The 23,495-nt window shown below is 40.9% G+C and overlaps 2 protein-coding genes across 10 annotated transcripts in view; one reads left to right on the top strand and one right to left on the bottom strand.

The window, feature by feature from the left end:
* The window catches only part of vwa8 (von Willebrand factor A domain containing 8), an 82,202-nt gene extending 76,100 nt beyond the window's left edge, over nucleotides 1-6,102 (bottom strand). For both annotated transcript variants that reach the window (XM_072685966.1, XM_072685967.1), the window contains exons 1-4: nucleotides 5,760-6,102; nucleotides 3,164-3,241; nucleotides 1,600-1,730; nucleotides 1,331-1,441 (exon numbers count right to left, since the gene is read on the bottom strand). In XM_072685966.1, the coding sequence (XP_072542067.1) occupies nucleotides 1,331-1,441; nucleotides 1,600-1,730; nucleotides 3,164-3,241; nucleotides 5,760-5,898 (459 nt within the window). In that variant the 5' untranslated portion in view covers nucleotides 5,899-6,102. The remainder of the gene's footprint in view (nucleotides 1-1,330; nucleotides 1,442-1,599; nucleotides 1,731-3,163; nucleotides 3,242-5,759) is intronic.
* A 1,541-nt stretch (nucleotides 6,103-7,643) lies between these two features.
* Nucleotides 7,644-23,495, top strand: part of dgkh (diacylglycerol kinase, eta) — a 66,540-nt gene continuing 50,688 nt past the window's right edge. For 3 of the 8 annotated variants that reach the window (XM_072685957.1, XM_072685961.1, XM_072685955.1), the window contains exon 1: nucleotides 8,571-9,463. In XM_072685957.1, the coding sequence (XP_072542058.1) occupies nucleotides 9,203-9,463 (261 nt within the window). In that variant the 5' untranslated portion in view covers nucleotides 8,571-9,202. Of the gene's footprint in view, nucleotides 7,849-8,568; nucleotides 9,464-23,495 lie in introns of those variants that run through there. The other 5 variants (XM_072685965.1, XM_072685959.1, XM_072685956.1 and 2 more) reach the window with 4 other exon arrangements.

The raw sequence follows: 23,495 nt of genomic DNA, 5'->3' as shown, positions 1-23,495 counted from the left end.
AAACAAGCAGCTCATGTTTCTGTAATTACAACCAACATCCATCAATAAGCCAAAATCTATATGCTGGCCACAGGATGTTTGCCTATATTACTCCTGAATTTATAGGACCAGGAACTTTACCTAAAACATATCATCACTGCCACGTAAAAATCTCCAAAATGTGAACTTTACAGAAGAAGGACAAAAACCTCCTCATAACTTCTCATGTACAAAAAGTCAATGTGAACAGAATTTCATTTTACATTATTTTGGAACATTTCTATATAAAATAACAGAATAAATGGAGATAACGAGGTACCATTAGTAAACAAAATAATTATTCAACACAAGCAATTAGTTAGGACTCAGAGGAACACCCCAACTTTTATGAGCTATCAAGAGAACAACAGCAATAATACTTCAATGCCTATGAAACACTTGATGGTGTATACCCTAAAATTCGGATTAACCCCCTAGACCCTGTAGCCCTTTCATAGCTACATTATTCAGTTTCATAGATCCTAAAACAGAACCCAGTGGGACACAAAATATACTTAATCAGACTGTTCCAAAAAACCCACAATAGTTGCTGCATAAGTATTAATAACTGAATAACAGAGCTAGGGTTAATGGGTTAACGGACCAATAAAAAATGGTCCAATGCTCATACTCTTAAATTTGATTTACCAACTAACTGTAAAGCATGATGGCGTGAGTATTATGGTATAGGATTGCGTTGCTGCAGAAGCTTTAAAGCTATGCAAAACAGTAGCAAATTGTCAGTGTGTCTGTGATCTAAAAAGACAAGCACCCAAAAAATAGTGAGGTCTGCCCACAAAAACAATCTGTATTTTGGAGTGACTATTATGGTCACAACTTCAGTTCCACTGAAAGGCTGTAGCGTGATTTGAATCGGCCACTTTAAGCAAGAACTGAGAAAGTCTTATACAGAGAAAAGATGCCTCTGAATACTTTTCATAGGAGTGCGTGGGCAAGACTAACATTAGTCTACCTATGTAGCATAAATCCAACTGTTAGTTGTTCTGGATAAGAGTGTCAGGCAAATTCCATAAACATAAACATTCTAGGAGTCTGAACATTTGCTATTTCCAGTAATACATTAGCAGTTTGTACACACTGTATAATACACTCTTGCTCTGCACACCTTTAAAGTGTTCTACATTTCCTTGCAGGGTGAAGAACAGCAAGATTACAGGGTTGCACTGGGTTGGATAGATAATGAATGCTTTATCATGGGCAACAGCTATAATTACATGCTCAAACCTTGACTACAAGTGTAAGCACAGCTGAAGACTGTGGACTAATGTAGATGCTGTAACTTCCTACTTGCCTGATCTATAAAGAAGGCAGTGCCAGAGCGGATCTCTCTGCGCTGTTTAAGATCAGTCTCTGTGGTGTCTCTGGATAAGGCCACATACTCAACCTCCCGCTTGGTCAGCTCCTGCAGTTGATGATCAACACAAAATGTGTAAAGTAGGTCTGCATTTCAACCATTTGTATTTGAAAAAATAATGTTACAAATAGCATGAATCAGGTCAAAGTCAACTTTTTTCCTTCTCACTGGGACTATATGCAATGAATGCTGTTAAATGAAATTACCAGATACTGCATGGCAATGGACCGGCGCAGTGGACCAGGGGGACCAATGAGAAACACATCCTGCCCAAGCAGGTCCTTCTGCATGATCCACCGAAGATGTTGAGCAACTATCTGTGGCATTGACTCTGGCACTACAGAAAACACGGCACTTTACTGCAATAATCATTTACTACAACATAACAGTGTATAAAGCCAAGAAGACATAAGGTCCTTATTAAAATCATCATAAGACCATATTTCAAATTTAGGCAGAATTTCCTAAACAGTAAATCACAAAGTTAAAAGCTTATTCTCCAAAGCAAAAGTGTGATGTATAGCATGCCAGCATTTTTGTGAAAATTACAAAGGTGCCATAACACACTGCAAATAAACAATACAGGTAGATATGGAATTGATTATAGCTTTATAGTTGCATGTTGGCTGAGGGGTAATAATGTTGATCTGAAAGTTTAAAAGTTAAGTTTTATTTACGGGATTAAAAATCGCTCTACCTCACCCACTTCAATTGCCCTGCAATGACAAGTCAGTACACATTACTCTCATGAGTAAAAGGAATGTCTAAATTGCCTTCCATAATTATACAAATGTAGACCATATTTCACTTACACATAAATCTTACACATACACTTCATGTTCAAAAGTATCCAGACACCCTTTATTTCCTATCGATGTCTTAAAGTGGTGACTCTGACCCTGAACAAATCATTTTACATCAGTATCTGTGCTCAAATTCTCTTAGTAAATGTACCACCATGGAGTATAAGGCCTTTCCAGAAGAGTAAAGGCTATCACTGTAACAAAGGTGAGACAAATGTTCTATATACATCAAAGAACTAATAAATACAACAGATTTAGTGTTTCCACATTTCCTGGGAAGGTGTTGCATAAAAAAATGTAAAAAGCCACATAACAGGGGATTCACTAACCAAAGAATCAAGCTTTTGAAGTCAACAACTGCTTCTTCTGACAAACAAAACTGAAAAGCTGTGAAATGAACTGCAAAGGAGATTCCACAAGACCTGGAATAAAGACCCTAAGTCTGCATGGATGAAATTTCTGATAAGTCTTCTCCCACTTCATCTATGATTATAATAAAAACACTGCTGGTCTATCCTCTACTAGTGCAATATTGCCAAAGCCACTAGCAACAACACAACCCTATGGTATGATAGATTCAGCCTCTTATGTTTCACAGTTGGCTGGACATTAACTAGAGTTCCTTTTTCCTCCAAACACACCTTTGCAGATATTAGTGTTTTTGTCTGCATTTTGGCCATCTGTCTACACAAAAACACAACTTTCGGTCACTGAAACTAAGATTTTCAAAAATGCTAACGCATACATGTTTCTGACTGAATCACAAATATCTCTTTACTCTCTATATCTCATATTATTTACTCTTTACTATATAATGAACTAATAAGTCATAACATTTTACATGCAGTTAGCACTTCAGTTTAGATTTTCCACATATGAATAAATGTAAATATTGTTGTTTTACAAATATATAATGCTGTATTCAGATTTATAATCCATATAGATTTAGAATCCAAACAGCACATACTGTGATTTACTGGCACAAATTCAGGGTTTCTGGGTGTTTTGAGCTGGTATGAGATGTCTCCTATCTTCACAGTATCACCTGTGAATCAAAGGGTAAAACAAACAAAAATTACAATATATAGTACATAAACTAGTCACAAAGACAAAGTACTGGAAATTACACCAAAATAACAATAACAGGTTTTACCATACAAAACCTAAGCCCATTTGCCACACTAGGACAATTATCAAAACTATGTTTTTAGATGGCAGAAGGCAGATGAAAGAAGCGTGGATGAAGACTGGCTAAAACTGTCAAATCCTGTTTAATTGAGAATTAAACTCAGTGCAACTGTTTCCAATCCATGCAACTGACCTGAGGCTGTGTTTCCAATCCGTGCAACTGACCTGAGGCTGTGTTTCCAATCCGTGCAACTGACCTGAGGCTGTGTTTCCAATCCGTGCAACTGACCTGAGGCTGTGTTTACAACAGTGCAACTGACCTGAGGCTGTGTTTCCAATCCATGCAACTGACCTGAGGCTGTGTTTCCAATCCATGCAACTGACCTGAGGCTGTGTTTACAACAGTGCAATTGACCTGAGGCTACGTTTACAACAGTGCAACTGACCTGAGGCTACGTTTACAACAGTGCAACTGACCTGAGGCTGTGTTACCAATCTATGTAACTGAACTTGAGGTTGTGTTACCAATCTATGTAACTGAACTTGAGGTTGTGTTTACAAAAGTGTTACTTCCATGAAGCTGTGTTTTAGGAGTGTTACTTATGAGTTGTCAGCAGCATAACAGACCTGAGGCTGTGTTACTAATCCCTGTAACTGACCTGAGGCTGTGTTTTCAACAGAATAAATGATGTGTGTTTTAAGAGTATAAATGATCGGAGACTTTTTCCAACAGTATTTTCAGCAGTGTAAGTGAGACAAGACTACGTTTAACAACAGTGTTATTGGCATGGAACTGTGTTTTCAGCAGCATAACTGACCTGTAGCTGTGCTTTCAGCAGCATAACTGACCTAACCTGAAGCTGTGCTTTCAGCAGTGTAACTGACCTGACCTGAAGCTGTTCTTTCAGCAGCGTAACTGACCTGTAGCTGAGATTTCAGCAGGGTAACTGACCTGTGGCTTTGCTTTCAGCAGTGTAACTGACCTGTAGCTGTGCTTTCAGCAGCGTAACTGACCTGTAGCTGTGCTTTCAGCAGCATAACTGACCTAACCTGAAGCTGTGCTTTCAGCAGTGTAACTGACCTGACCTGAAGATGTTCTTTCAGCAGCGTAACTGACCTGTAGCTGAGATTTCAGCAGGGTAACTGACCTAAAGCTGAGATTTCAGCAGCATACCTGACCTGAAGCCGAGATTTCAGCAGCATACCTGACCTGAAGCCGAGATTTCAGCAGCGTAACTGACCTGTGGCTTTGCTGTCAGCAGCGTAACTGACCTGTGGCTTTGATTTCAGCAGCGTAACTGACCTGTAGCTTTGCTTTCAGCAGCGTAACTGACCTGTAGCTTTGCTTTCAGCAGCGTAACTGACCTGAAACTGTGCTTTCAGCAGCGTAACTGACCTGAAACTGTGCTTTCAGCAGCGTAACTGACCTGAAGCTGTGCTTTCAGCAGCATAACTGACCTGAAGCTGTGCTTTCAGCAGTGTAACTGACCTGACCTGAAGCTGTTCTTTCAGCAGCGTAACTGACCTGACCTGAAGCTGTTCTTTCAGCAGCGTAACTGACCTGAAGCTGTGCTTTCAGCAGCGTAACTGACCTGAAGCTGTGATTTCAGCAGCGTAACTGACCTGAAGCTGTGATTTCAGCAGCGTAACTGACCTGAAGCTGTGCTTTCAGCAGCGTAACTGACCTGTAGCTGTGCTTTCAGCAGCGTAACTGACCTGAAGCTGTGCTTTCAGCAGTGTAACTGACCTGACCTGAAGCTGTTCTTTCAGCAGCGTAATTGACCTGAAGCTGTGCTTTCAGCAGTGTAACTGACCTGACCTGAAGCTGTTCTTTCAGCAGCGTAACTGACCTGACCTGAAGCTGTTCTTTCAGCAGCGTAACTGACCTGAAGCTGTGCTTTCAGCAGCGTAACTGACCTGAAGCTGTGCTTTCAGCAGTGTAACTGACCTGACCTGAAGCTGTTCTTTCAGCAGCGTAACTGACCTGAAGCTGTGCTTTCAGCAGTGTAACTGACCTGACCTGAAGCTGTTCTTTCAGCAGCGTAACTGACCTGTAGCTTTGCTTTCAGCAGCGTAACTGACCTGTAGCTGAGCTTTCAGCAGCGTAACTGACCTGTAGCTGTGCTTTCAGCAGCGTAACTGACCTGAAGCTGTGCTTTCAGCAGTGTAACTGACCTGTAGCTTTGCTTTCATCAGAATAACTGACCTGTAGCTTTGCTTTCAGCAGTGTTATTGACCTGAAGCTGTTCTTTCATCAGAATAACTGACCTGTAGCTTTGCTTTCATCAGAATAACTGACCTGTAGCTTTGCTTTCAGCAGTGTTATTGACCTAAAGCTGTGTTATTTACAGTGTTAGTGTAACTGACCTGTAGCTTTGCTTTCAGCAGTGTTATTGACCTAAAGCTGTGTTATTTACAGTGTTAGTGTAACTGACCTGAAGCAGTGTTCAGTAGTTTGACCTCGCGCGCGCTGTACTTCCAGCCCTCCTTGGCAGTGACAGACCCCAGAATGTTACGGATCCTCCTCGCAGCCACAGCTGCGGCTGTGCCCTTCAACAGAATACGCGAATGCATGGTAATGCCCTGTGAGTACCGCTGTTTAAAGAGTCAACGAAGAAAATCGGCTATTTTATTTGGGTTTCCTCATGTTCACCCTCTAAATGCCGACACGGCGGAAGAAAATAGTTGCAGAACAGAAGTCGTCCGCCGCATAATCTTTCCGTGCACAACGCGGAGCTTTCCTGTCTGTGGTTCCATGCGTGATCATAAAACCTCCGACCTGCAGACACAACCCAGCACAGACCGCCAGTTAACATAAAACCTCCGACCTGCAGACACAACCCAGCACAGACCGCCAGTTAACATAAAACCTCCGACCTGCAGACACAACCCAGCACAGACCGCCAGTTAACATAAAACCTCCGACCTGCAGACACAACCCAGCACAGACCGCCGGTTAACACACGATCATCCTCTTTCTGCATTTACTAAGATTTCAGTTTCTACATAGCTCTGGTCTATAGTTACTACACAGTTATTTAAAATGTGACCAAAGTAAATGATGTTAGTTTAGACTTTGATTGTGAGAGCTTAACAAAATTACATGTACAACAACAACAACAACAACAACAATAATAATAATAATAATAATAATAATGATAATAATAACAATAACCATAAATAAATAATAATAACCATAAGGCCTTCTTCTTCTTCTTCGTCATCATCATCATCATCATCATCATCTTCTTATAATTATTATTATTATTATTATTATTATCATTAGTGGTAGTAGTAGTAATAATAATAATAATAATAATAATAATAACCGTAAGGCCTTCTTCTTCATCATCATCATCATCTTATAATTATTATTATTATTATTATTATTAGTAGTAGTAGTAGTAGTAGTAGTACCTTTAGTAGTAGTAGTAGTAATAATAATAATAATAATAATAATAATACTGAGTAAGTTCAGGTGATGCCATGGGCAACACAGTCACCAGAATTAACAGCATTGAGAGCTTTTGGGACTGTGTTGGGAAATGTTGAGATGTGTGGGACAGAACTTAAGAATGTGAGGGAAGTGATTCGGTTAGATAATAATGATAATGAGTATTATTGTTATTATTATTATTATTATTATTATTAATATAATATTATTATTAGTAGTTGCTGCTGCTGTATTGGTAGTAGCAGCTATAATAAACTATGATAATGATGATGATGGTTGTTGTTGTTGTTCTTCTTCTTCTTCTTATTATTATTGTTGTTGTTGTTGTTGTTGTTGTTGTTGTTGTATAGACTATGGGCAAAAATCTTACATATATGAAATAAACCGGTGTTCAGCAAGCCTGTTTAAAAAAAGACTGAGAAGGCTATTGAAAACTATTCTAGTGTCTTAGGCTTAACCTCGGACTCAATATAATAATTAATGCTGGGATCAATATTATGGCTTAAATTAAAGCCACTAAGGCACTTTCATCTTCTGTGTCTTTCATCAGGTCATCTCTGGAGCCTCTGTGTTCTCCAGCTCAGCAGAAGAAGCTGCTGTGGTCACTGCTGCTCTCTTAAACCGCGCATATACTGTAAACTGTCTTTTGACTAAACGGGTCCACGAGGATCAGACCACCACTGGCGAAGGTTTGTGAAACTTCATCACCAGAACTGACGAGCTCATGAAGCTCATCACCACTGCAGCTCCTTTTACGGCTTGACATTTATCACGTGGCCAGAAGGCTCAGCCCTTGGAAGCCCCTGGCAGAGGAGGAGGAGGAGGAGGAGGAGGAGGGGGAGAAGGAGGAGGAGAAGGAAGGAGGTGATAAGTGGAGGAGTGTGAAAGGCGTAATAACAACAGCCAGCTGAAGAATCCACCCGTATGCCCTCCTACACGATCACAAAGCCGCCCTGACATTTGCTAAAAAGCGTGTGTAGTACACGTCCTTCGAGGCAGAAGGGCAGAAAGGAATTAGGACTATGGAAGATGAGTACCAGTACTCCCGCAGCCCTGCCTGGGAAGAGCTGGTGAGTATCTTTACATTTAATACTAGAAGAAGTAAAGAGGTGGGCATAGTGATCGGTCCTCAGAAAAACTTCAGCGGAAAATCAACGGTGTGGTGTTTTAGCCGCGCGCTAACGTCCCTGCTAGAGGAGCGGAAAGGGGGTTGCTTCTTTCCTGTGTTTGTGGAGTTCGTCCCGGAGGATGAGATTCAGAAATAGAGGACAGCCCAGCGGTCTCTTGTGCTAGCAGTTCAGCCGACTAGAGGAATGCTGTACTTTGATAAAAAGCCAGGTATTTGGAGTTCACCGTGCGTAAGTGTGTTAGGCAGCTCCACGGGGGGCGTTGAACAGATGCATCTGAATGCAGCCGGAGTTTACAGCGCTGGAGAGATGCGAGTAACGTCCATGCCTGTAGTATCGTGCCGGACTGGTCAAGGTCCAGCAGTGGTTTGGTGGGAAAAAATGAAGGAAAAAAGACAGAACAGGCGATAAAGAAAGAAAGGCATTAGGTAAAAGTATATAATGGGCTTGTTTAGCGAGTGTTAGAAATCCTCTGCAGTGTAGCTAGCTAAGTAAATCTGCCCTGAAAGGTGGACAGGGGGTTTAGGTGCTGTACAGGTCCATTTCTGTCCTTTTTAATAATGCAAACGATACTATTATATATATATATATATATATGTAATCAACCGTCCTCTTGCATAGCCATATAGCTGCGTCTGAAGGGTACAGGGTTCCTTAAGCAAACTGAAGAAGTGCCTGAGGGAGCACCGCAGTGAAAGCACTGCACAGGTCAGTTCTTTATTGAAGGGACTGCTGAAGCGCTACAGCACTGTCCTGTGTCAGTGAAGTGGACACTATACAGAATACAGAATAGGTCTACACAAGGTCTATTCTAGTGTAATATAACGTAAAAACCCTGCAGTAGCTGAAAACGTGTGTGGCAGTGAAAGTGCCAGCTTGCTGGTTGGACCTGGATGGTGCTGATCGTCAGCAGCCCTGCTCGAAAGTGGTCCTACAGGACGGCCTCAGGACAGAAAGGACATGTGTTGCAGTCCTGGCAGCAGTTGGAGTTTCCTCAGAGATCAGCCACCGCTAGGGTCTGCTACAGAGATTTCCTCTCTGGCTCCATGTAGGCAGAGCCTGTGGTTATACATAGCCTTCAGAGAGCGCGGCGGAGTGGAGAGGAGTGTTGAGGGAAAAATGCCCGCTGCTCGGACACGGTAGCTCGTCCACGTGCTCGTTTGAGGGTGGCGGAGTGAGTTAGAGGCCGTTCGCCCGGGTTTTGGGAGGGGAGTGAGAAACACAGGGCGAGGGAGAGGGTGTGTGTGTGTGTGTGTAAGAGAGAGAGAGAGAGAAAGAGGGAGAAAGAGGGAGGCAGATGACGGCGAAGAGAGGCTCATTTCAGCCGCTGTGCAGCAGCTCCCGCCTGGCGGAGAGGAAGGGAGCGGCACTCGGCGGAGCTAACGCGGAGCTCCGCGCCTCCTCTCCCCCTCAGCAGGAGCCCAGAGGAGCCGCAGCGCCGCCGGGAGCCGTTGGGGGAGCAGGGCCGGCGGACGAGTCCTCCGACAGCGAGGGAGAGCAAGAAGGGCCGCAGAAACTCATCAGGAAAGTCTCCACGTCTGGGCAGATCCGAAGCAAGGTAAGAAAAGCCGCATGAACGTGTTGCAAATTTGGGTTGTGTCTGACGAGGGTTTGACATTTGCATGGATGCTGCAGCAGCCTGAAGCGACGGTTCTCCATTAACGGCAATGTGGCGAGTTGAGGCACGACACTGATTCTGTATGGCGAGCATCCACAGGTTGTGTTAGCTTACAGCTTATCTACAGCGACAAAAACAAGCCATTTACCTTCTCCCTTTGCTCACCACTGACACACCATTCACTTCGTGTGGACTGTGCTAATAAACACAGAGGCCTTCCACTTTTAAGTGTTTCAGACCTGTTGCTGGGCCACTTGTTGAAATGGAGGGGGGGGGGGGTAGTGCAGATTCAGGTATAATAAGATATACAGTGAGAGCTCTTATATAACCCCAGATCATTTTCTGTTATTTCTATTATATTAAAGTAACCTTATGAATCAAACTTCCAAAACAAAAAAAAAGCAAACGCAAGTCTTGTCTTGTGTAAATCTGATTTTTGGTGGGAGCTGCCCTTTTTATTGTCAGGCCATACGTGTTCTATGTTACTACATTAACACATGATCCTATAATAGCAGGATCTATGCTGATTTAATTTAAGTCTGTACTTTGTTTAGCCTTGCAGGTTTTACATTTACTTGAGTGATTAAACGTCTACATCAGCTCTATTTTTTTTAGCCTGTACACATTTAGAAAATGTTCAGTCACATTTTCACATTCACTGAAAAAAAATGGTGCCGTAAATGTATAGGATTAAAATGTGTCACCTGGTTCCGGATAAAATAAAATATAACGCGAACACAGTTCTTGCTGAAAAAGAGCAGACTTACAGATCATTTGTTAGCGTGCAGCCACTTGACACACTTTAATCATGAGCTCTTTTTTTTAATGCGCTCGGTGGATGTGTAGCCTACTTTTACTGACCTCTCAAATGCTCCCAAAGCTCAAAATAAAACGTACTTATACCAGTGCTATCACTTACAAGGAAATGAGGTACTTGTTGCTCCTTGATCTCACCTTGCAATATAATTTAGGAGCAATTAGTCAAAACGTATGTGTGCGCTTAAAAAAAAAAGTTTCCTTTTTTGACCTGGACGAGATCCCCTCAATTATTGACTGCTGCTCTCCAGCCTCACTACATTATTTATGAAGGCTATATTTAGAGGCTTGCTGCTCTGGATCGTGAACTGATGCTGAGAAGGCCTATCTTTTGACATGTTAATTAAGAGTCCATTTAAACCACACCAGATGGGTAAAGAGGGACTGTTTACAGGATGTTAACAGGAACGCGAGTCCACTTGAAATGCCGTTTCAGGTCTCGTATTAACATTTCTGCGTTAGAATCCAGTACAGTACGACAGTACAGTCACTGACCGTTTCTCAAGCATAGTCAGTAAAAACATGATATGAATGCAACACTTGTACTATGCTCTTTGGATATTGCACAAGCCTTTACGTGGCATCTGATAAGATTACCTTTCTTGTGGCTTTATGTATCTTTAAGATGATTTCTAACTTCACGTAGATTTCTTAATCTTCTCATTTTAATAATACTTTTCACTATTAAAAATATTAGAAGAACATTAGGTGCCATTGCTGGAGTTATCAGCTCTGTGCCATGCGGAGTAACTTCCTTCTCTGTGATAATGTTAGAGAGATCAGCTCGCTTTTACTGTCATCAAGAGTGGCCTAACCAGGCCATCTGCATCCCCAGTATGGGCCACAAGCACACATGGCCCAGAGCCATGGTAGGTTTGGCTGTTATGTGACTACAGATATAAGTGAATGAGAGCTTGTATTTAAATGCTTTTGCATACGAGAAGGAGAGAGGCCTTGTAGGCATATACAAGACCATCATTAAGTGTGGTTAGAGAGGATAGCTCTTTTTATTTTAGGAGAACACGGCTCTGCTCTCTTGTGTTTAAATCCGACTTCTCTGGAGGCTGGTAGGCTGCGCACTGGGCTGTGATATGCGAGATTAGTGGTAATGGAGCACGCAGGCTCTGAGTGCTGTTTCACCTCATTGTTTGCTCAACTTGGCTCATCATAGAGACTGTCTGTAGCTTCCTGCCTGTGCCTTGGCCACCGACACACACACACACACACACATACATACATACGCACACACAAACACAGCTGTCCAGATGCTGTGGATCTCTTACTGCGGGGGTGCAATGACAGTTTTTCACCCTGATTTGCTGATGCCATGGCAACCAACAGGTATATCTTCATCAGCCTAATGTGTAGGAGCACAGGAGCAGAAAGCTGCAAGCAGCACTGTTACAAAGAGCCTCAATGGCTTTCAATAACAGCTAAGCTGGAGAACATAAGCCTCAGAAGTTTATATCAAACATGAAAACAAAACAAACGGAATAAAGAAAGGGCTGTTCCAGTTCTTTTTTTGTCTGGTGATTTGTAGATTTAGTTTCCGTAGCAACATCACTCTCCGTGTTTATTCAGTAGGTTTCCCACGCGACAGTCCCGTCTATTTGTGAAGCCAGTTTACAGGTTTTCGACAACAGTGGGCTGCATACAGCATGGTATGAGGGATTAGCATTTACACCTTACACCTTTGACCCTGATTCTTTATATTTTTTTTATCTAATACACAATACTTGTTTTAAAAAGTAGAATTATTCACTATGCCTTTGATGATTCCTGTAGGTGTATTATTTGTGTATAATTTGCCAAAGTTGAAGTTGCACATAATTAGCTGTAATTCCAGCAACTAATGTCAGTCTTTAGCTTTTGAGCTAGTGTCTTAGAGCAATGCTAATCCTAAACATTATTTATATTGAAGGAATTTAGTGACTTACAATTCAGTATGTGCTTAAACTAAATCCAGCTTGTCCAGAAAATAGGTCATTTAAGAGATATTATCAGAACAGACTGAGGATGAACAATCATTTATTTTTATCATGATATGTTAAAATATAGGTTTCTGAGCTTATTGTGGATATCATCAGTATTTAAACACTGGATAAATGGAATTATCATTCATGGAGAGGTGTTTTGGTAAATATATCATATCACAATATGTAATGACATTTTCCCTGAAAATGATTAATTATTGCATTTTTATTACACCAGTAGTAGCAGATTTATTTAGAATATTATCTCATACGTTTATTTCATATTTGCACACACTAATTACACTGTTTGAAACAGTAGTGGTATCCATTATATGCTCAGATAAAGTATATGTTGTATAACAATTGCAACATTTATTGCTATTGGCAGGCTTAATTTTTTGTAATCTTTTTGTACAATTGAATTTATCTTCTTATTCACTTCTTCCTGGTCAGGGTTGCACGGAGCCTGTCCAGAATGATTAGACACAAGGCAGGAATAGCCCCTGCATAGGATATTCTTTTAGATTATTATACTTAATTTTTGTAAAAATGTAATATATCAACATTGGTAATTAGTCCATTCCAACTACTCAAACCTTAGGAAAACAAATTATTGTTATAGTGTAATAATATTTATTAATATTAATTCATATTACTCAATCCTGCAGACATGGTGCTCTCTTCACACCTGATTGAAGCCAGTTGAGGGTCATGAATAGGAGGACAGTTTAAAGTCTTGTTGCAGCACTGATGCCCCCTGTCCAGGGATATTAGGTGACAATATTATGACTGTGTTGACTGTGTATTGGCAAGAACCTGATGTTGCAAGACATATCACGATACAGGGGTTATGATTCAATATATTGCAGTAACCTAAACAAGGCAATGTTTTTTTTTTTTACTCACATATTAGGGAAATGTTGTGCAGTCAGAACAGTGGAATCTGAAGACAGAGTACTGCACTGCCATCTAGCATTTTGGGGTTTAAACACAACACAAAATCAACCAGTGTCTGCCATGAATCTTTACCTAAAAACTATTAAGCAGAAATTGATACGGGGTTTTGGAAATCGACACAGTGCAATGCAAAATATAATATATACCCCAAAACATTATAGATTATATGGACAAAAGTATCGGGACACCCACACATTACACCTACAGGAACTTATATGACATCCCATTCTAAATCCATAGGCATTAATATGCAGTTTATCTCTGCAGTTATTGATCACAGAGCGCTTATGTCTTTGAGATTCTTATAAATAACACATTTGCTTTGCACTTTATCTTTGAATGGAGGTGAATACTGATTGTCTAAGTATTTCAAATTAGCTTAAGCAAACAGCACGACTGTCTTTATTTCCTAATGAAAACCAGCCCCCTGTACTGTTAATGCACTGGAAGTCTAGGGTTACCCTGTTGTCCCCCTGCTTCATCTGCAGTGATGTGATTAACTGTGGAATAGGAGAATTTGATAGCACAATTAGAACTTGGAGTGCACCACAGATATTGTGTTTAGGACTCAATGATGTCAGGCTAGACAATGCCCTACACAGCCTATCACAGTCTCATTGATCACAAATCACATTAGTGTTAAGCAGGAGAATGACACAAATGAAACAGGAAGCTGGAGACAGATTGAAATGATAACTCTGTGAAATATCAGACAGGGTTTACATTTACTCTGCTCGGACCTTTGCCTGGATCGTTTGCCATTAAAATGACAAAAGAAGGAAGGAAAGGGAGCATTAAACTTAGAAAGAGCTGCAGTTGATACGTCCTCTTATTAAGCTGGTTGATCCTCTCTGTGGGGTTTAGCCAGGTCTGGTCAGGTTGTCCTGTGCTCTGAAGCATGATTGGAGAAAACGCTGATAAGATAGTGGAGGTGGAACAGATATGGAGCATATGTACTAAGTCCTGACCAATACATTGATGCAGCCTGTCTTGTTACCCCTTTAAGCTGGGCATTATTTCTGCTGTTAAATCTGCTGTTCTTCTTTAATAATGGGGTTTCTGAGAGCCATAGTTACAGTTATTTTAGATATTAAGAACAACTGAATTAGAACTATTCTGTCTGTACACAGTATAGATTTTAGAACTGGAACTGTTTATTTTGTCAACTGTAATGGACCTCTGATGTGAAGAAAAAACATTCGCTTCTGAGGATCAGAAGGTTTCCTGACAGTCTTTGCATACTCTGCTCTGCTGAGTAACAATATTTTACAGCATGCATCCCAACCCACACTCAAAATAAATGGATTCTCAAGGGTTCTGTAGTAGGTTTTTGAGACAGCTCAAACAACGATTTGTGATGGCTAGACACTTCTCCAAAACAGCAGCTCTTGTGGGGTATCCCAGTTCAGTGGTCAATACCTACCAAAAGTGGCCTAAGGATGATCCTGTGTCATGGGCACCCAAGGCTCATTATTGCAATCCATAGGGGTCCCACCTAACAACTTACAGGACTTAAAGGATCTGCTCCTAATGTCTTGGCACAGGATACCACAGAACAGCTTCAGAGGTCTTGTGGAGTCTATGCCAGAGCTGTTTTGGTGGAACTGCCTTATGTTCCAGTATATTATGGGCTACATATGACGATCTTTGGAGCAGAGTATAAGACCTGAGCTGAGGACCCAAAGCCATCCATGGAGCCTTGAAATTCTAGAGTGTCATTACTGGGTTATTGTCTGAGACACAAGATTAGACAAAGCCATTCTATTCAGATTGTGATTCCCTTGTCTTTCTCAAGGGGTCTGTAAATGCAGCATTATAGAGTAAATTGCCTTCGGAGGAGGCTGAAGACAAACACTGTGTTTCCCTCATTGTGTCATTTTCATTTTCATCCTAATTGGGCCTGGTTGATATATTTCCTGCGTCACATGATTGTGCTTTCCAATGATTGACTGATTGTTTTTAAACCCTTTATAACCCACTGTCCTTAAATGCCATACATACAGCTTTTCAGTGCAGCGGGGAAACTGTGGATGGTTGTGGCATGACTGTTGGTATTTAGAGGCACCACGTCCGTCTGAAGGGAACAACAGTGCATTCACAGTCTGAGCTGACTCAAACGCGAGGCAGTATATGTATGTATTGTGTGTGTATGTTGGGGTAGGGGTGGCTGGACAGAGCTGGCTTCTTTGTTCGGCGGTTTTAACGGCTGTTCTCCTCCCCCCTCCCCTGTTGACTGTATAGCAGCGGTTCAGTGGCTGTCATTCGTTCCTCCTCCCCACGCCTGAGTGTCCTGACCAGTGTAATTGTTACCTTGCGCTCTGCTTCACGCTGTACACAATGGCTCTGTGTCGGTGGAGATGGGAAAATTATGTGCCGACATTTGACAAGGTGTAATTGCTGGGCCAGTTTAAACCATGCTGCAAAGTTTCAGTGAAAGTGGTATTTTTAACTTGCAGGGCGGGAGCGGGGTGTTTGTGTTAATGTGGGGCTCTGATCATGCTCTGCTAGCACGAAGCCAGAACAGTGATCACTAGGGAGGCGACATGTCCCTGCTGTCGTCTTTTTTCTTTAATTCCGTTTGTCTCATGAAACCTGAGAGAGCCTTGTGTTTTCTCTGTTTGGTGGTGAAAATGTGTGAGTCTAATGCATCTGCAGCACCACAGTTCATCACCATCCAAACTTTGAGATAACTCACACCAAAGTGGGCCACATTATTGAGATTTATAGGGCAAGATAGCCCAAGACGTTTTTTAAACGTTTCTCATATCATTCCTAAAATACATCTGGCGTACACAAGCTTAAAGCAGAACCATCTGTCACCACTGAGATGTAGATCATGTCATTGGTCTAGTCTGTGCACAGACTGCCTCTTTAGGCCACTCACAGCCTTCCAATGAGAATAGGAAGGCCAGTGAATTATACATATGTGTTTAGTCTGGTTTCTAACCACAAAATCTGTCTTCCGAGTCCAATATTGACCCAAACATGAAAACTCTAGATCATGCTTCAGAATCTATCAAAGGCTTGTTTTAGAGAAAACAGTTTCCTATTTTCTTGGGAATAAGCAATTCCAGTGGTAGCTTCCAATTAGACCCAAAGCCATTTGTGGCAGCAGTAGTTTAGCATGATGTCTACGTCTTCAGCGTGGCTGGGAAGCTTGATGGGGGGTGGGTTTGATGTGCTGGCCATTAGGAGTAGCCTGTGGGTAATTACCAACAGAGAAAAGCTGCGTCCTTTCAACTCCCTGGCACAGCAGTCCATGTGGTGCCTTTGCCACAGAACCCCCCACAGGCCCAATATTCCAGATAAAAAGATCACCACAGTACACAAAAGCAGACTTGCATGTACAGGACCAATCACCAGGCACCAACTAAACCTCTAAAAATAGCCTAGATCGCTTTCCTTTATTTATTTATTTATAACCTCATGTTCCACATCCATTCTGGACGGAGACAAATTTTGAAAAGCATATATTCATTTCATTGAAATGATCACTGAATATTGTAATGTATGTATTTAACATTATCTTTACAGTATTCTGTTGAATTTTATATATATATATATATATATATACTATTATATAAGGTGTTTATTTTATATACTATATACTATTTATATAAGGTGTTCAAATAAAACATTAAATTAGTCAACACATCTTATTGTTATCATATTATTCATATGTCAATTTATGTACAAGGACAAGTTCCAGCTGAAATTAATATAGGGTGCATTTTTACAGAACATTTTTTAAATTACTAAAAATGAAAAAATAAAATAAAATAAAGTTAATAACATTGTACTTACAATTACTCATACATGTAAGAGTATTGTGACCCATTCGTAACTCACAAAGTACTTCCTAACTTGAAGTTCACATGCAGTTCTACCTCAAATGATAGAGGCCGCTAATTTTCCATTCAAAATTTCACTGATGAGCTGGTTTTACGCACAACAGCACCTTTGTGTATAAAAACATGAATTCATAAAAAAGTTGTAACTTATTTTTGAAAAAGCAATTGCCATCATTTTACTCCAGAGTTTAAATCATATAATTCAGTAAAAAAAAAAGTGTGATACTTATGGTATAATAATGAAGAAATGTATAGAAATCGATTGGATCAGTTGTGGACTGGCGGTGCCTTTTTTAGCACAGATGGAGAATCAGAGTCAACAAAGAACTACTTAAAGCTTGTCTCGTCACTTTCATGAGCTTCCATGATCTAGGTTTTAAAACAGTGAAGGGGAGTGAATGTGGGCATGAATCTGGCCTTTAAAAGTTGAGGGTGGAGTAAAGTACACATGTTGCTGCATCTGAAGAGAACATGCCTTCAGCAGCATGCCAGAGGTCTAGTCCAAACACAGTCCACCTGTAGAAAAGGCTCAGAGGTGAGAAGAACACAGTGTTGGGTAAAAGTCTCAGAAATGAAATCATGTCATTTTTACTCAAACGAACAAACAAAAAATGTTTAACTCTGAACGTTGAATTAATGTGTGAAAATGATTCCCTCTTCCACTGATTACGCTTAATTAACAGTGTTTTATTTATTTAATTGAATTAATAAGATGACTATATAAGGAGTTGCACTCACATTTTATTTGCAGTCTGTGTCGACAGGATTTCCATTAGTGCCAAAAAAAAGGATTCTTTCCATTAAACAAGCTAATATTGGGAACAATAGGCCTCAGTCACTAATATCTTCCTACGGATATTCGCATTAACTTTTCAAGAAATTTAGGAACCATAAAAAACGTCTCGCATTTGACTGAATTGTTATCTGACTGTTTCAGTAAGTTGTGAGCTGTGAGCAGTAATCAGGGTACACCGTGCTCTTGTTATTGTTGGAGATAACAGCAACTTCAAAGTCTTCCACAAGTGAAAGGTCTTCCCTTACTTCAGATAAGCGCAATCCCCCTGTAAATGAGTACGTTATATAATCACACAGGAGCTGAATGTACTGCGTGAGTCACCCATATGGACACTAGACACATCCTGTGTGCGTGTGTGCATGTATATGTGTGTGTGGGTGGTACAGGCCCTGCAAGCGTGTGCCAGTGAGTGAGATACTGAGGCTGGATATCCTCAGGGACAGGATGGAAGCCTGTTTTCTTCATTCACTTTCTTAGGAACTCCTGCTTTGTGCTCTTATCCCCCCAACACAGCTGCTGCCCTCGTTGGCGCCTTTGTCTATTGTGTGTGCGTGTGTGTGTGTGTTATTTTTGCGTGTCAGTGTCGCAAGGATTGAGATATTGGGTTACACACTGAGTTGTGTGTGCAAGTTGAGTTACTGAGGTGTGTGTGTGTGTGTGTGTACAGTATGGCACAGTGGGGTTACTCAGTTTTGTCTGGCACAGAGCTGTTCTCCCTCTCACAGTTTAGTGAAGAAACTATTAATAGATTGCTTCTTGTCCTACTTGGCAACAAGAAAGGAACTGAAGACAAGAAAAGGAACCATGGAGACCAAAAATGAACAAATAAATGCAGCATTAAAGTAGATCGTTAATGTTTCTTTTTCAAAACAAGCGTTAGCCTTTTGTCTTCACAGTAGTTTAGAACTGCAGGAATTACACTAATAATAGTTTCTAACAGTGTAAAGTTAAAGTAGTTAAAGTTAAAGTCAAAAATTAAAGTATCACTTTTATGACCCACGTGGCATAGCATTGCAATTAGTGTTGTAACGGATCACAGATAATACATACGGACCACCTCCCATTATTCGCGACCCCCGTCAACCGCAGAAAAATCGTTTAACCATAACAGTGTGGAATACAGTTTTACTGCCATTGTTACTTTTTACACTAATAATTCTCTTAATCTGGAAGCAGAGCGTACAGACTGACTGAACAGAGCATGCAGATAAAACCGTCACGCTTTGTAAACATGTTGTAAACAGCAGATTTAGCCACAAATTAAGCACAGCCACAAATCTGCAGCGACATCCTTCTGATGTGTGAGTGGAGAGCAGAGTTTTATTAGTGTGAGGCGTGGAAGTCTTATATGGACACAGGCTGACTGTAAAATTGAGAAATCTTTAAGTAAGGCAATAAAAGTCACTAATACAAATAATACTAATGCTATGAAATCTAAAATTAGTGTCTTACGTTTGTCTGCCTTATTTCTTTTATGGTGATCCGACAAATGACTCGTTCCTTGACTCAAAATAAAGCCCTCTCGTTGTCCTCTTTGTGCAGTGTGGTTAGCCGGTCAGCTGGGTTAGCTTTTGGCCTAGCACCTGCCTAACATCCACTTGCTTCCGTGGATTTGGCATCCTTGCGCAGCAACTTCTGATATGTGGTGTAGTTGATGATAATCCAATTTGTTGTTGAGATGGCTGGTCAGCTAGGGATTTAGCCTAGCACGGATACCTTCTTACTTTCTCAGCTTTATCCCATAGTGGACACTGGCCCAGGAAAAGCAGCTAGTAGAAACACAATGTTTCTACTAGCTCCTTTGCAGAAACATTGTGTTCCCCTAAAATTAGAGACCGTGCCACAATTAGAGACCGTTGTCAAAAGTAAGCACTTTCACAAGTGGGCTGAGCGTCCTGTCCGGATTTTGGGAGTGTAAATAACAATGAATCAAGAGTTTTGGAGAGATTTTCTACAGCTCTGTTTTAGTTATACAGGAGATTCTTTTAACAGTGTTTAAGGCTCACGGTATGCCATGTACCGAACTCTCATTATTCAACACTTCTAAGGAAAATAAAGTTTTGAGGTTTCCACTCAAGGCACCTTTAAAGTCCATATCTCATATGGTATTCTCAATGTCCTCCAGCCACAAAGCTGCCAGAAACACACAGTCACATTGCAGAGAGAGAGAGAGAGGGAGAGAACAGTGTACAGTCATGCGGCTTTCATGAAGCCTCTCGGTTCTTTGGTGCTGAAATTGGATTAAGCAAATTGCTTGGTGATTGCACCTCTCATCCATCTGCAGTCCAAGGCATTGCCTGACCTTTTTCACTGAGAAATGTTGGGCTACTAGCCACGAACAGACAATAATAGTCAGCTTATGAGTGAGCGACCGCAGTATGTAATATACCAAGCTAAATGCTACAGGTATTCTAACTCTGATGAAGAATCTGTTTTTTATTAGCTGGTTTTGGACTTAAGTCTGGAATCTGAAGCTTTCTGCATCACATCCTCGATGTTTATCTCATTGAACACAGTCTTTATAAAGAAGAGACAGTCACCTTAATGAGTTGCAGGAATTTGGTTGTGCAACAGCTCTAAGTAAAGGAGAGTACTTGTGTTTGAAGTATGTACAGAATAGATCGAGTCACCACTCTAAACTTCTGTGAATTGTTTCCCACTTGCCTGTGGTGTTTCACAAAGTTTAGTGCTCACCACCTGTCAAGCTAGGTGTAAAAATGAAGAAGTGGCTTAGACTACGTATTGAGTTTGTTTGACTAAAAGGTAAACCTCAGCTCGTCCTGAAGCACGTGCTCAACTGTCACAGTAAGAGGCAACTAGGGACAACACTTTATGCCTGAAATGCCTATAGGACTTTAAGAATTCACAGTATACTGTATTTTACACAGGGGTGATTAAGGAGTTCCAGTGGCTGACAGCTGGGCTCATCGCAGAAAATGCATTTGAGCTCACTGTAAAAAGGCCACGTTATTTGGCTACGACCACTTCTTTGGTTTTGTCCTTGATTAGTTTAAACTTTGTTTTTAAGCCTTTTATATTCCTTTGACGTTGTAGTCATACCCCAAATAATTTCATACCCCTCTAACCCACACCTGACATAAGGCATGGTGCCAATAGGTTCATTGCCGGCAGCACTGAGGAGCATTCTCAGAAGGTAAACAGAGGAGTTTAGAGTCTGCAGTGTGAAACTATTTTACAGGGGAGCAGGAAAACAGAACATCTGAAACGTTATAAAACTGTCGTTGAAGCGCTCTGTTTTACCAGCGGGAGAACCGCACTCCTTCCTTTGTTTTTAAACCAGCACTAAAGCACTAAAGCACCCAAAATCAGAGCACAATCCCCCCATACCTGACATGGTGCCAATAGGTTCATGTTCATCTGCTCCAGAAAGTCCTATTCTTTAGGCAATACTTCTCTCCAGGGCCTAGACAAGCTGTGTGTGTGCATTTGCACATCTGTGTCAGCAATGAATGCAACTTAAAGTAGCGCATTGCTTTCATTAGAAGGGGTGTCCACAAACATTTGGACAAATAGTGTGGACAAACATTTGTTACAATGTGGTTTTAGTGAAGAATGAAGATGTGCTTGTTTGGAAAGGCGTAAAGAGTTCAGCGGTGTTATTGTGTATTGGAGATGGGGGCTTTAATGGTCGTGCATTGCCAGTGAATGTGCCGGTGGACTGACTTGCTGTTTAAGTTGACACAGCTGTGCACCAGGATGTCAAATCGAAGCCTGCGCCTCTGTTTGCAATTCTCCCCACAGAGAGCATATTTCCTCTGCTATAAATAGCCTCCCTCCCCTATATGTCTGTGGATTCCTGTTTTTTTTTCTCTCTTCCATGTTCCAGCTATATTTGTAGATGAATGGACGGGAAGAAGCATGACTGCTTCCAGGTCTGTAACTCTTGTTCATTGTTGGTGAGAAGTGCTATAATGTGATACTGCAAAACAGCTCTACTAAAATCAACTGGCTGACACGGTGACCCACTCTGTCCATTCGCCTTTACTTTCTCTTCATCTATTCCCCACACACACACACTTTTGTACCGCTACACCGATACCCGTGCTTCACCGTTCAGTGGAGGGCAGGAGATGTGAAACCTTTGGATTTGAAGGTCACTTTCAAAAGAAGGTGAATTACATGTAATGTTACAGAGAGGTGTAACATCATAAAAAGGGCTGATCTGAACTGTATTTTTTCAGGTTGGTATTTCATTTGTAGATTCATCATTAAAAAAAAAAGGACGGTTTACATCAGGTATATTTTTAAAGTGTTTTTAGCCGACTGTCTGGCGCAACAGATGCACTTTCCAACTGACTCCCACACTAGTGATTTGTTAGCCTCAGTTGCTGTGTGGAAAGCAGTTTATTGCGCTCTGGGATGAGCTGATGTGGAAGCCTGCCATGAATTTATGATGCATTTAACTAAACAAGATATAATTTATTTCCCGTTCATTACCCATATATTAACTATTACAACTTTTCTATCTAAAGGCATTGCTGATGAAATTCAATGTAGTTTAGGTTACAGTTTATTATTATATTAATGCCAACATTTTTGTTTGATTTTAAAAAGGCTATGAAAAACGATGAATGTTAAACGTTGTCGTAACTAAATCATCATTAATGAGTGATTTGAGAAAAAAACTAAAGGTCAGAAACAATAAATAGGTTAAAATAAATTACTAAATTGAATGATAATTGGAATCAGATGCTTGTTACTAGGGACGTTGGTTCATGACCGATCCAGGTCTATACAGGATTGGATATCAGCTATTGTAGTTCTAGTCCAGTTCCAGTCCAGAGTCTTTGTTGGCCTCAAGATGGTGATAAAGGACATTATTGCCCAGCCGCCAGCACTGAGGAGCGTTCTCAGAAGGTAAACAAAGGAGTTTAGAGATCTGCAGTATGAAACAGTGGAGCATGAAAACAGAACATCTGAAATGTTATAAATCTGTTGCTGAAGTGCTCTGTTTTACCAGCGGGAGAACCGCACTTCTTCCTTTGTTTTTAAACCAGCACTAAAGAGAGCATTCAGAAACAAGCGTATTCAGAGGCTCACGTTAATGCTAATACACATACCCTTTAGACCCAAAATCAGAGCACAATCCCCCCCATATAAAACTGGTGTTTCACATCAGTAGTCAACCAACCACAACAGAGATAAGTCTGGGAGGCTGGGAGCTGAATGGTCAGAGAAGTGAGTCAGACTGGATTATTATTAAGATATTAAACACATTGTAAAACACACTTTAAAAAAATGAATCAGTCCAGAATGTCTCGTTATTGAACTGTTACTAAAAACAAAGTGTTTATTTCCACCACGTGTGTAATATGTATACAAACACAAAGATCCTGAACGAGACATCCCCACTTACAGTTACAGTTGCTAGCGTTTCTACAGTTACTCTGTTGACAGTTGCAGTTACTGTCGTTGTTGCTGTGGGTGGGGAGGGTTGTTTAATTGGTCTACAAATATCCTTTTATGATACATGCTGGTGTTCAGTGTCCTAGAATTGAATTATACCCACAACATATTCAGAAAATCATATTGTGATGCTGTTCATTTCACACATTCAT

The sequence above is a fragment of the Salminus brasiliensis genome, chromosome 8, assembly GCF_030463535.1.
Source record: "Salminus brasiliensis chromosome 8, fSalBra1.hap2, whole genome shotgun sequence".
NCBI classification, from domain to species: domain Eukaryota; kingdom Metazoa; phylum Chordata; class Actinopteri; order Characiformes; family Bryconidae; genus Salminus; species Salminus brasiliensis.
This window is presented reverse-complemented; position numbering and strand designations above follow the sequence as displayed.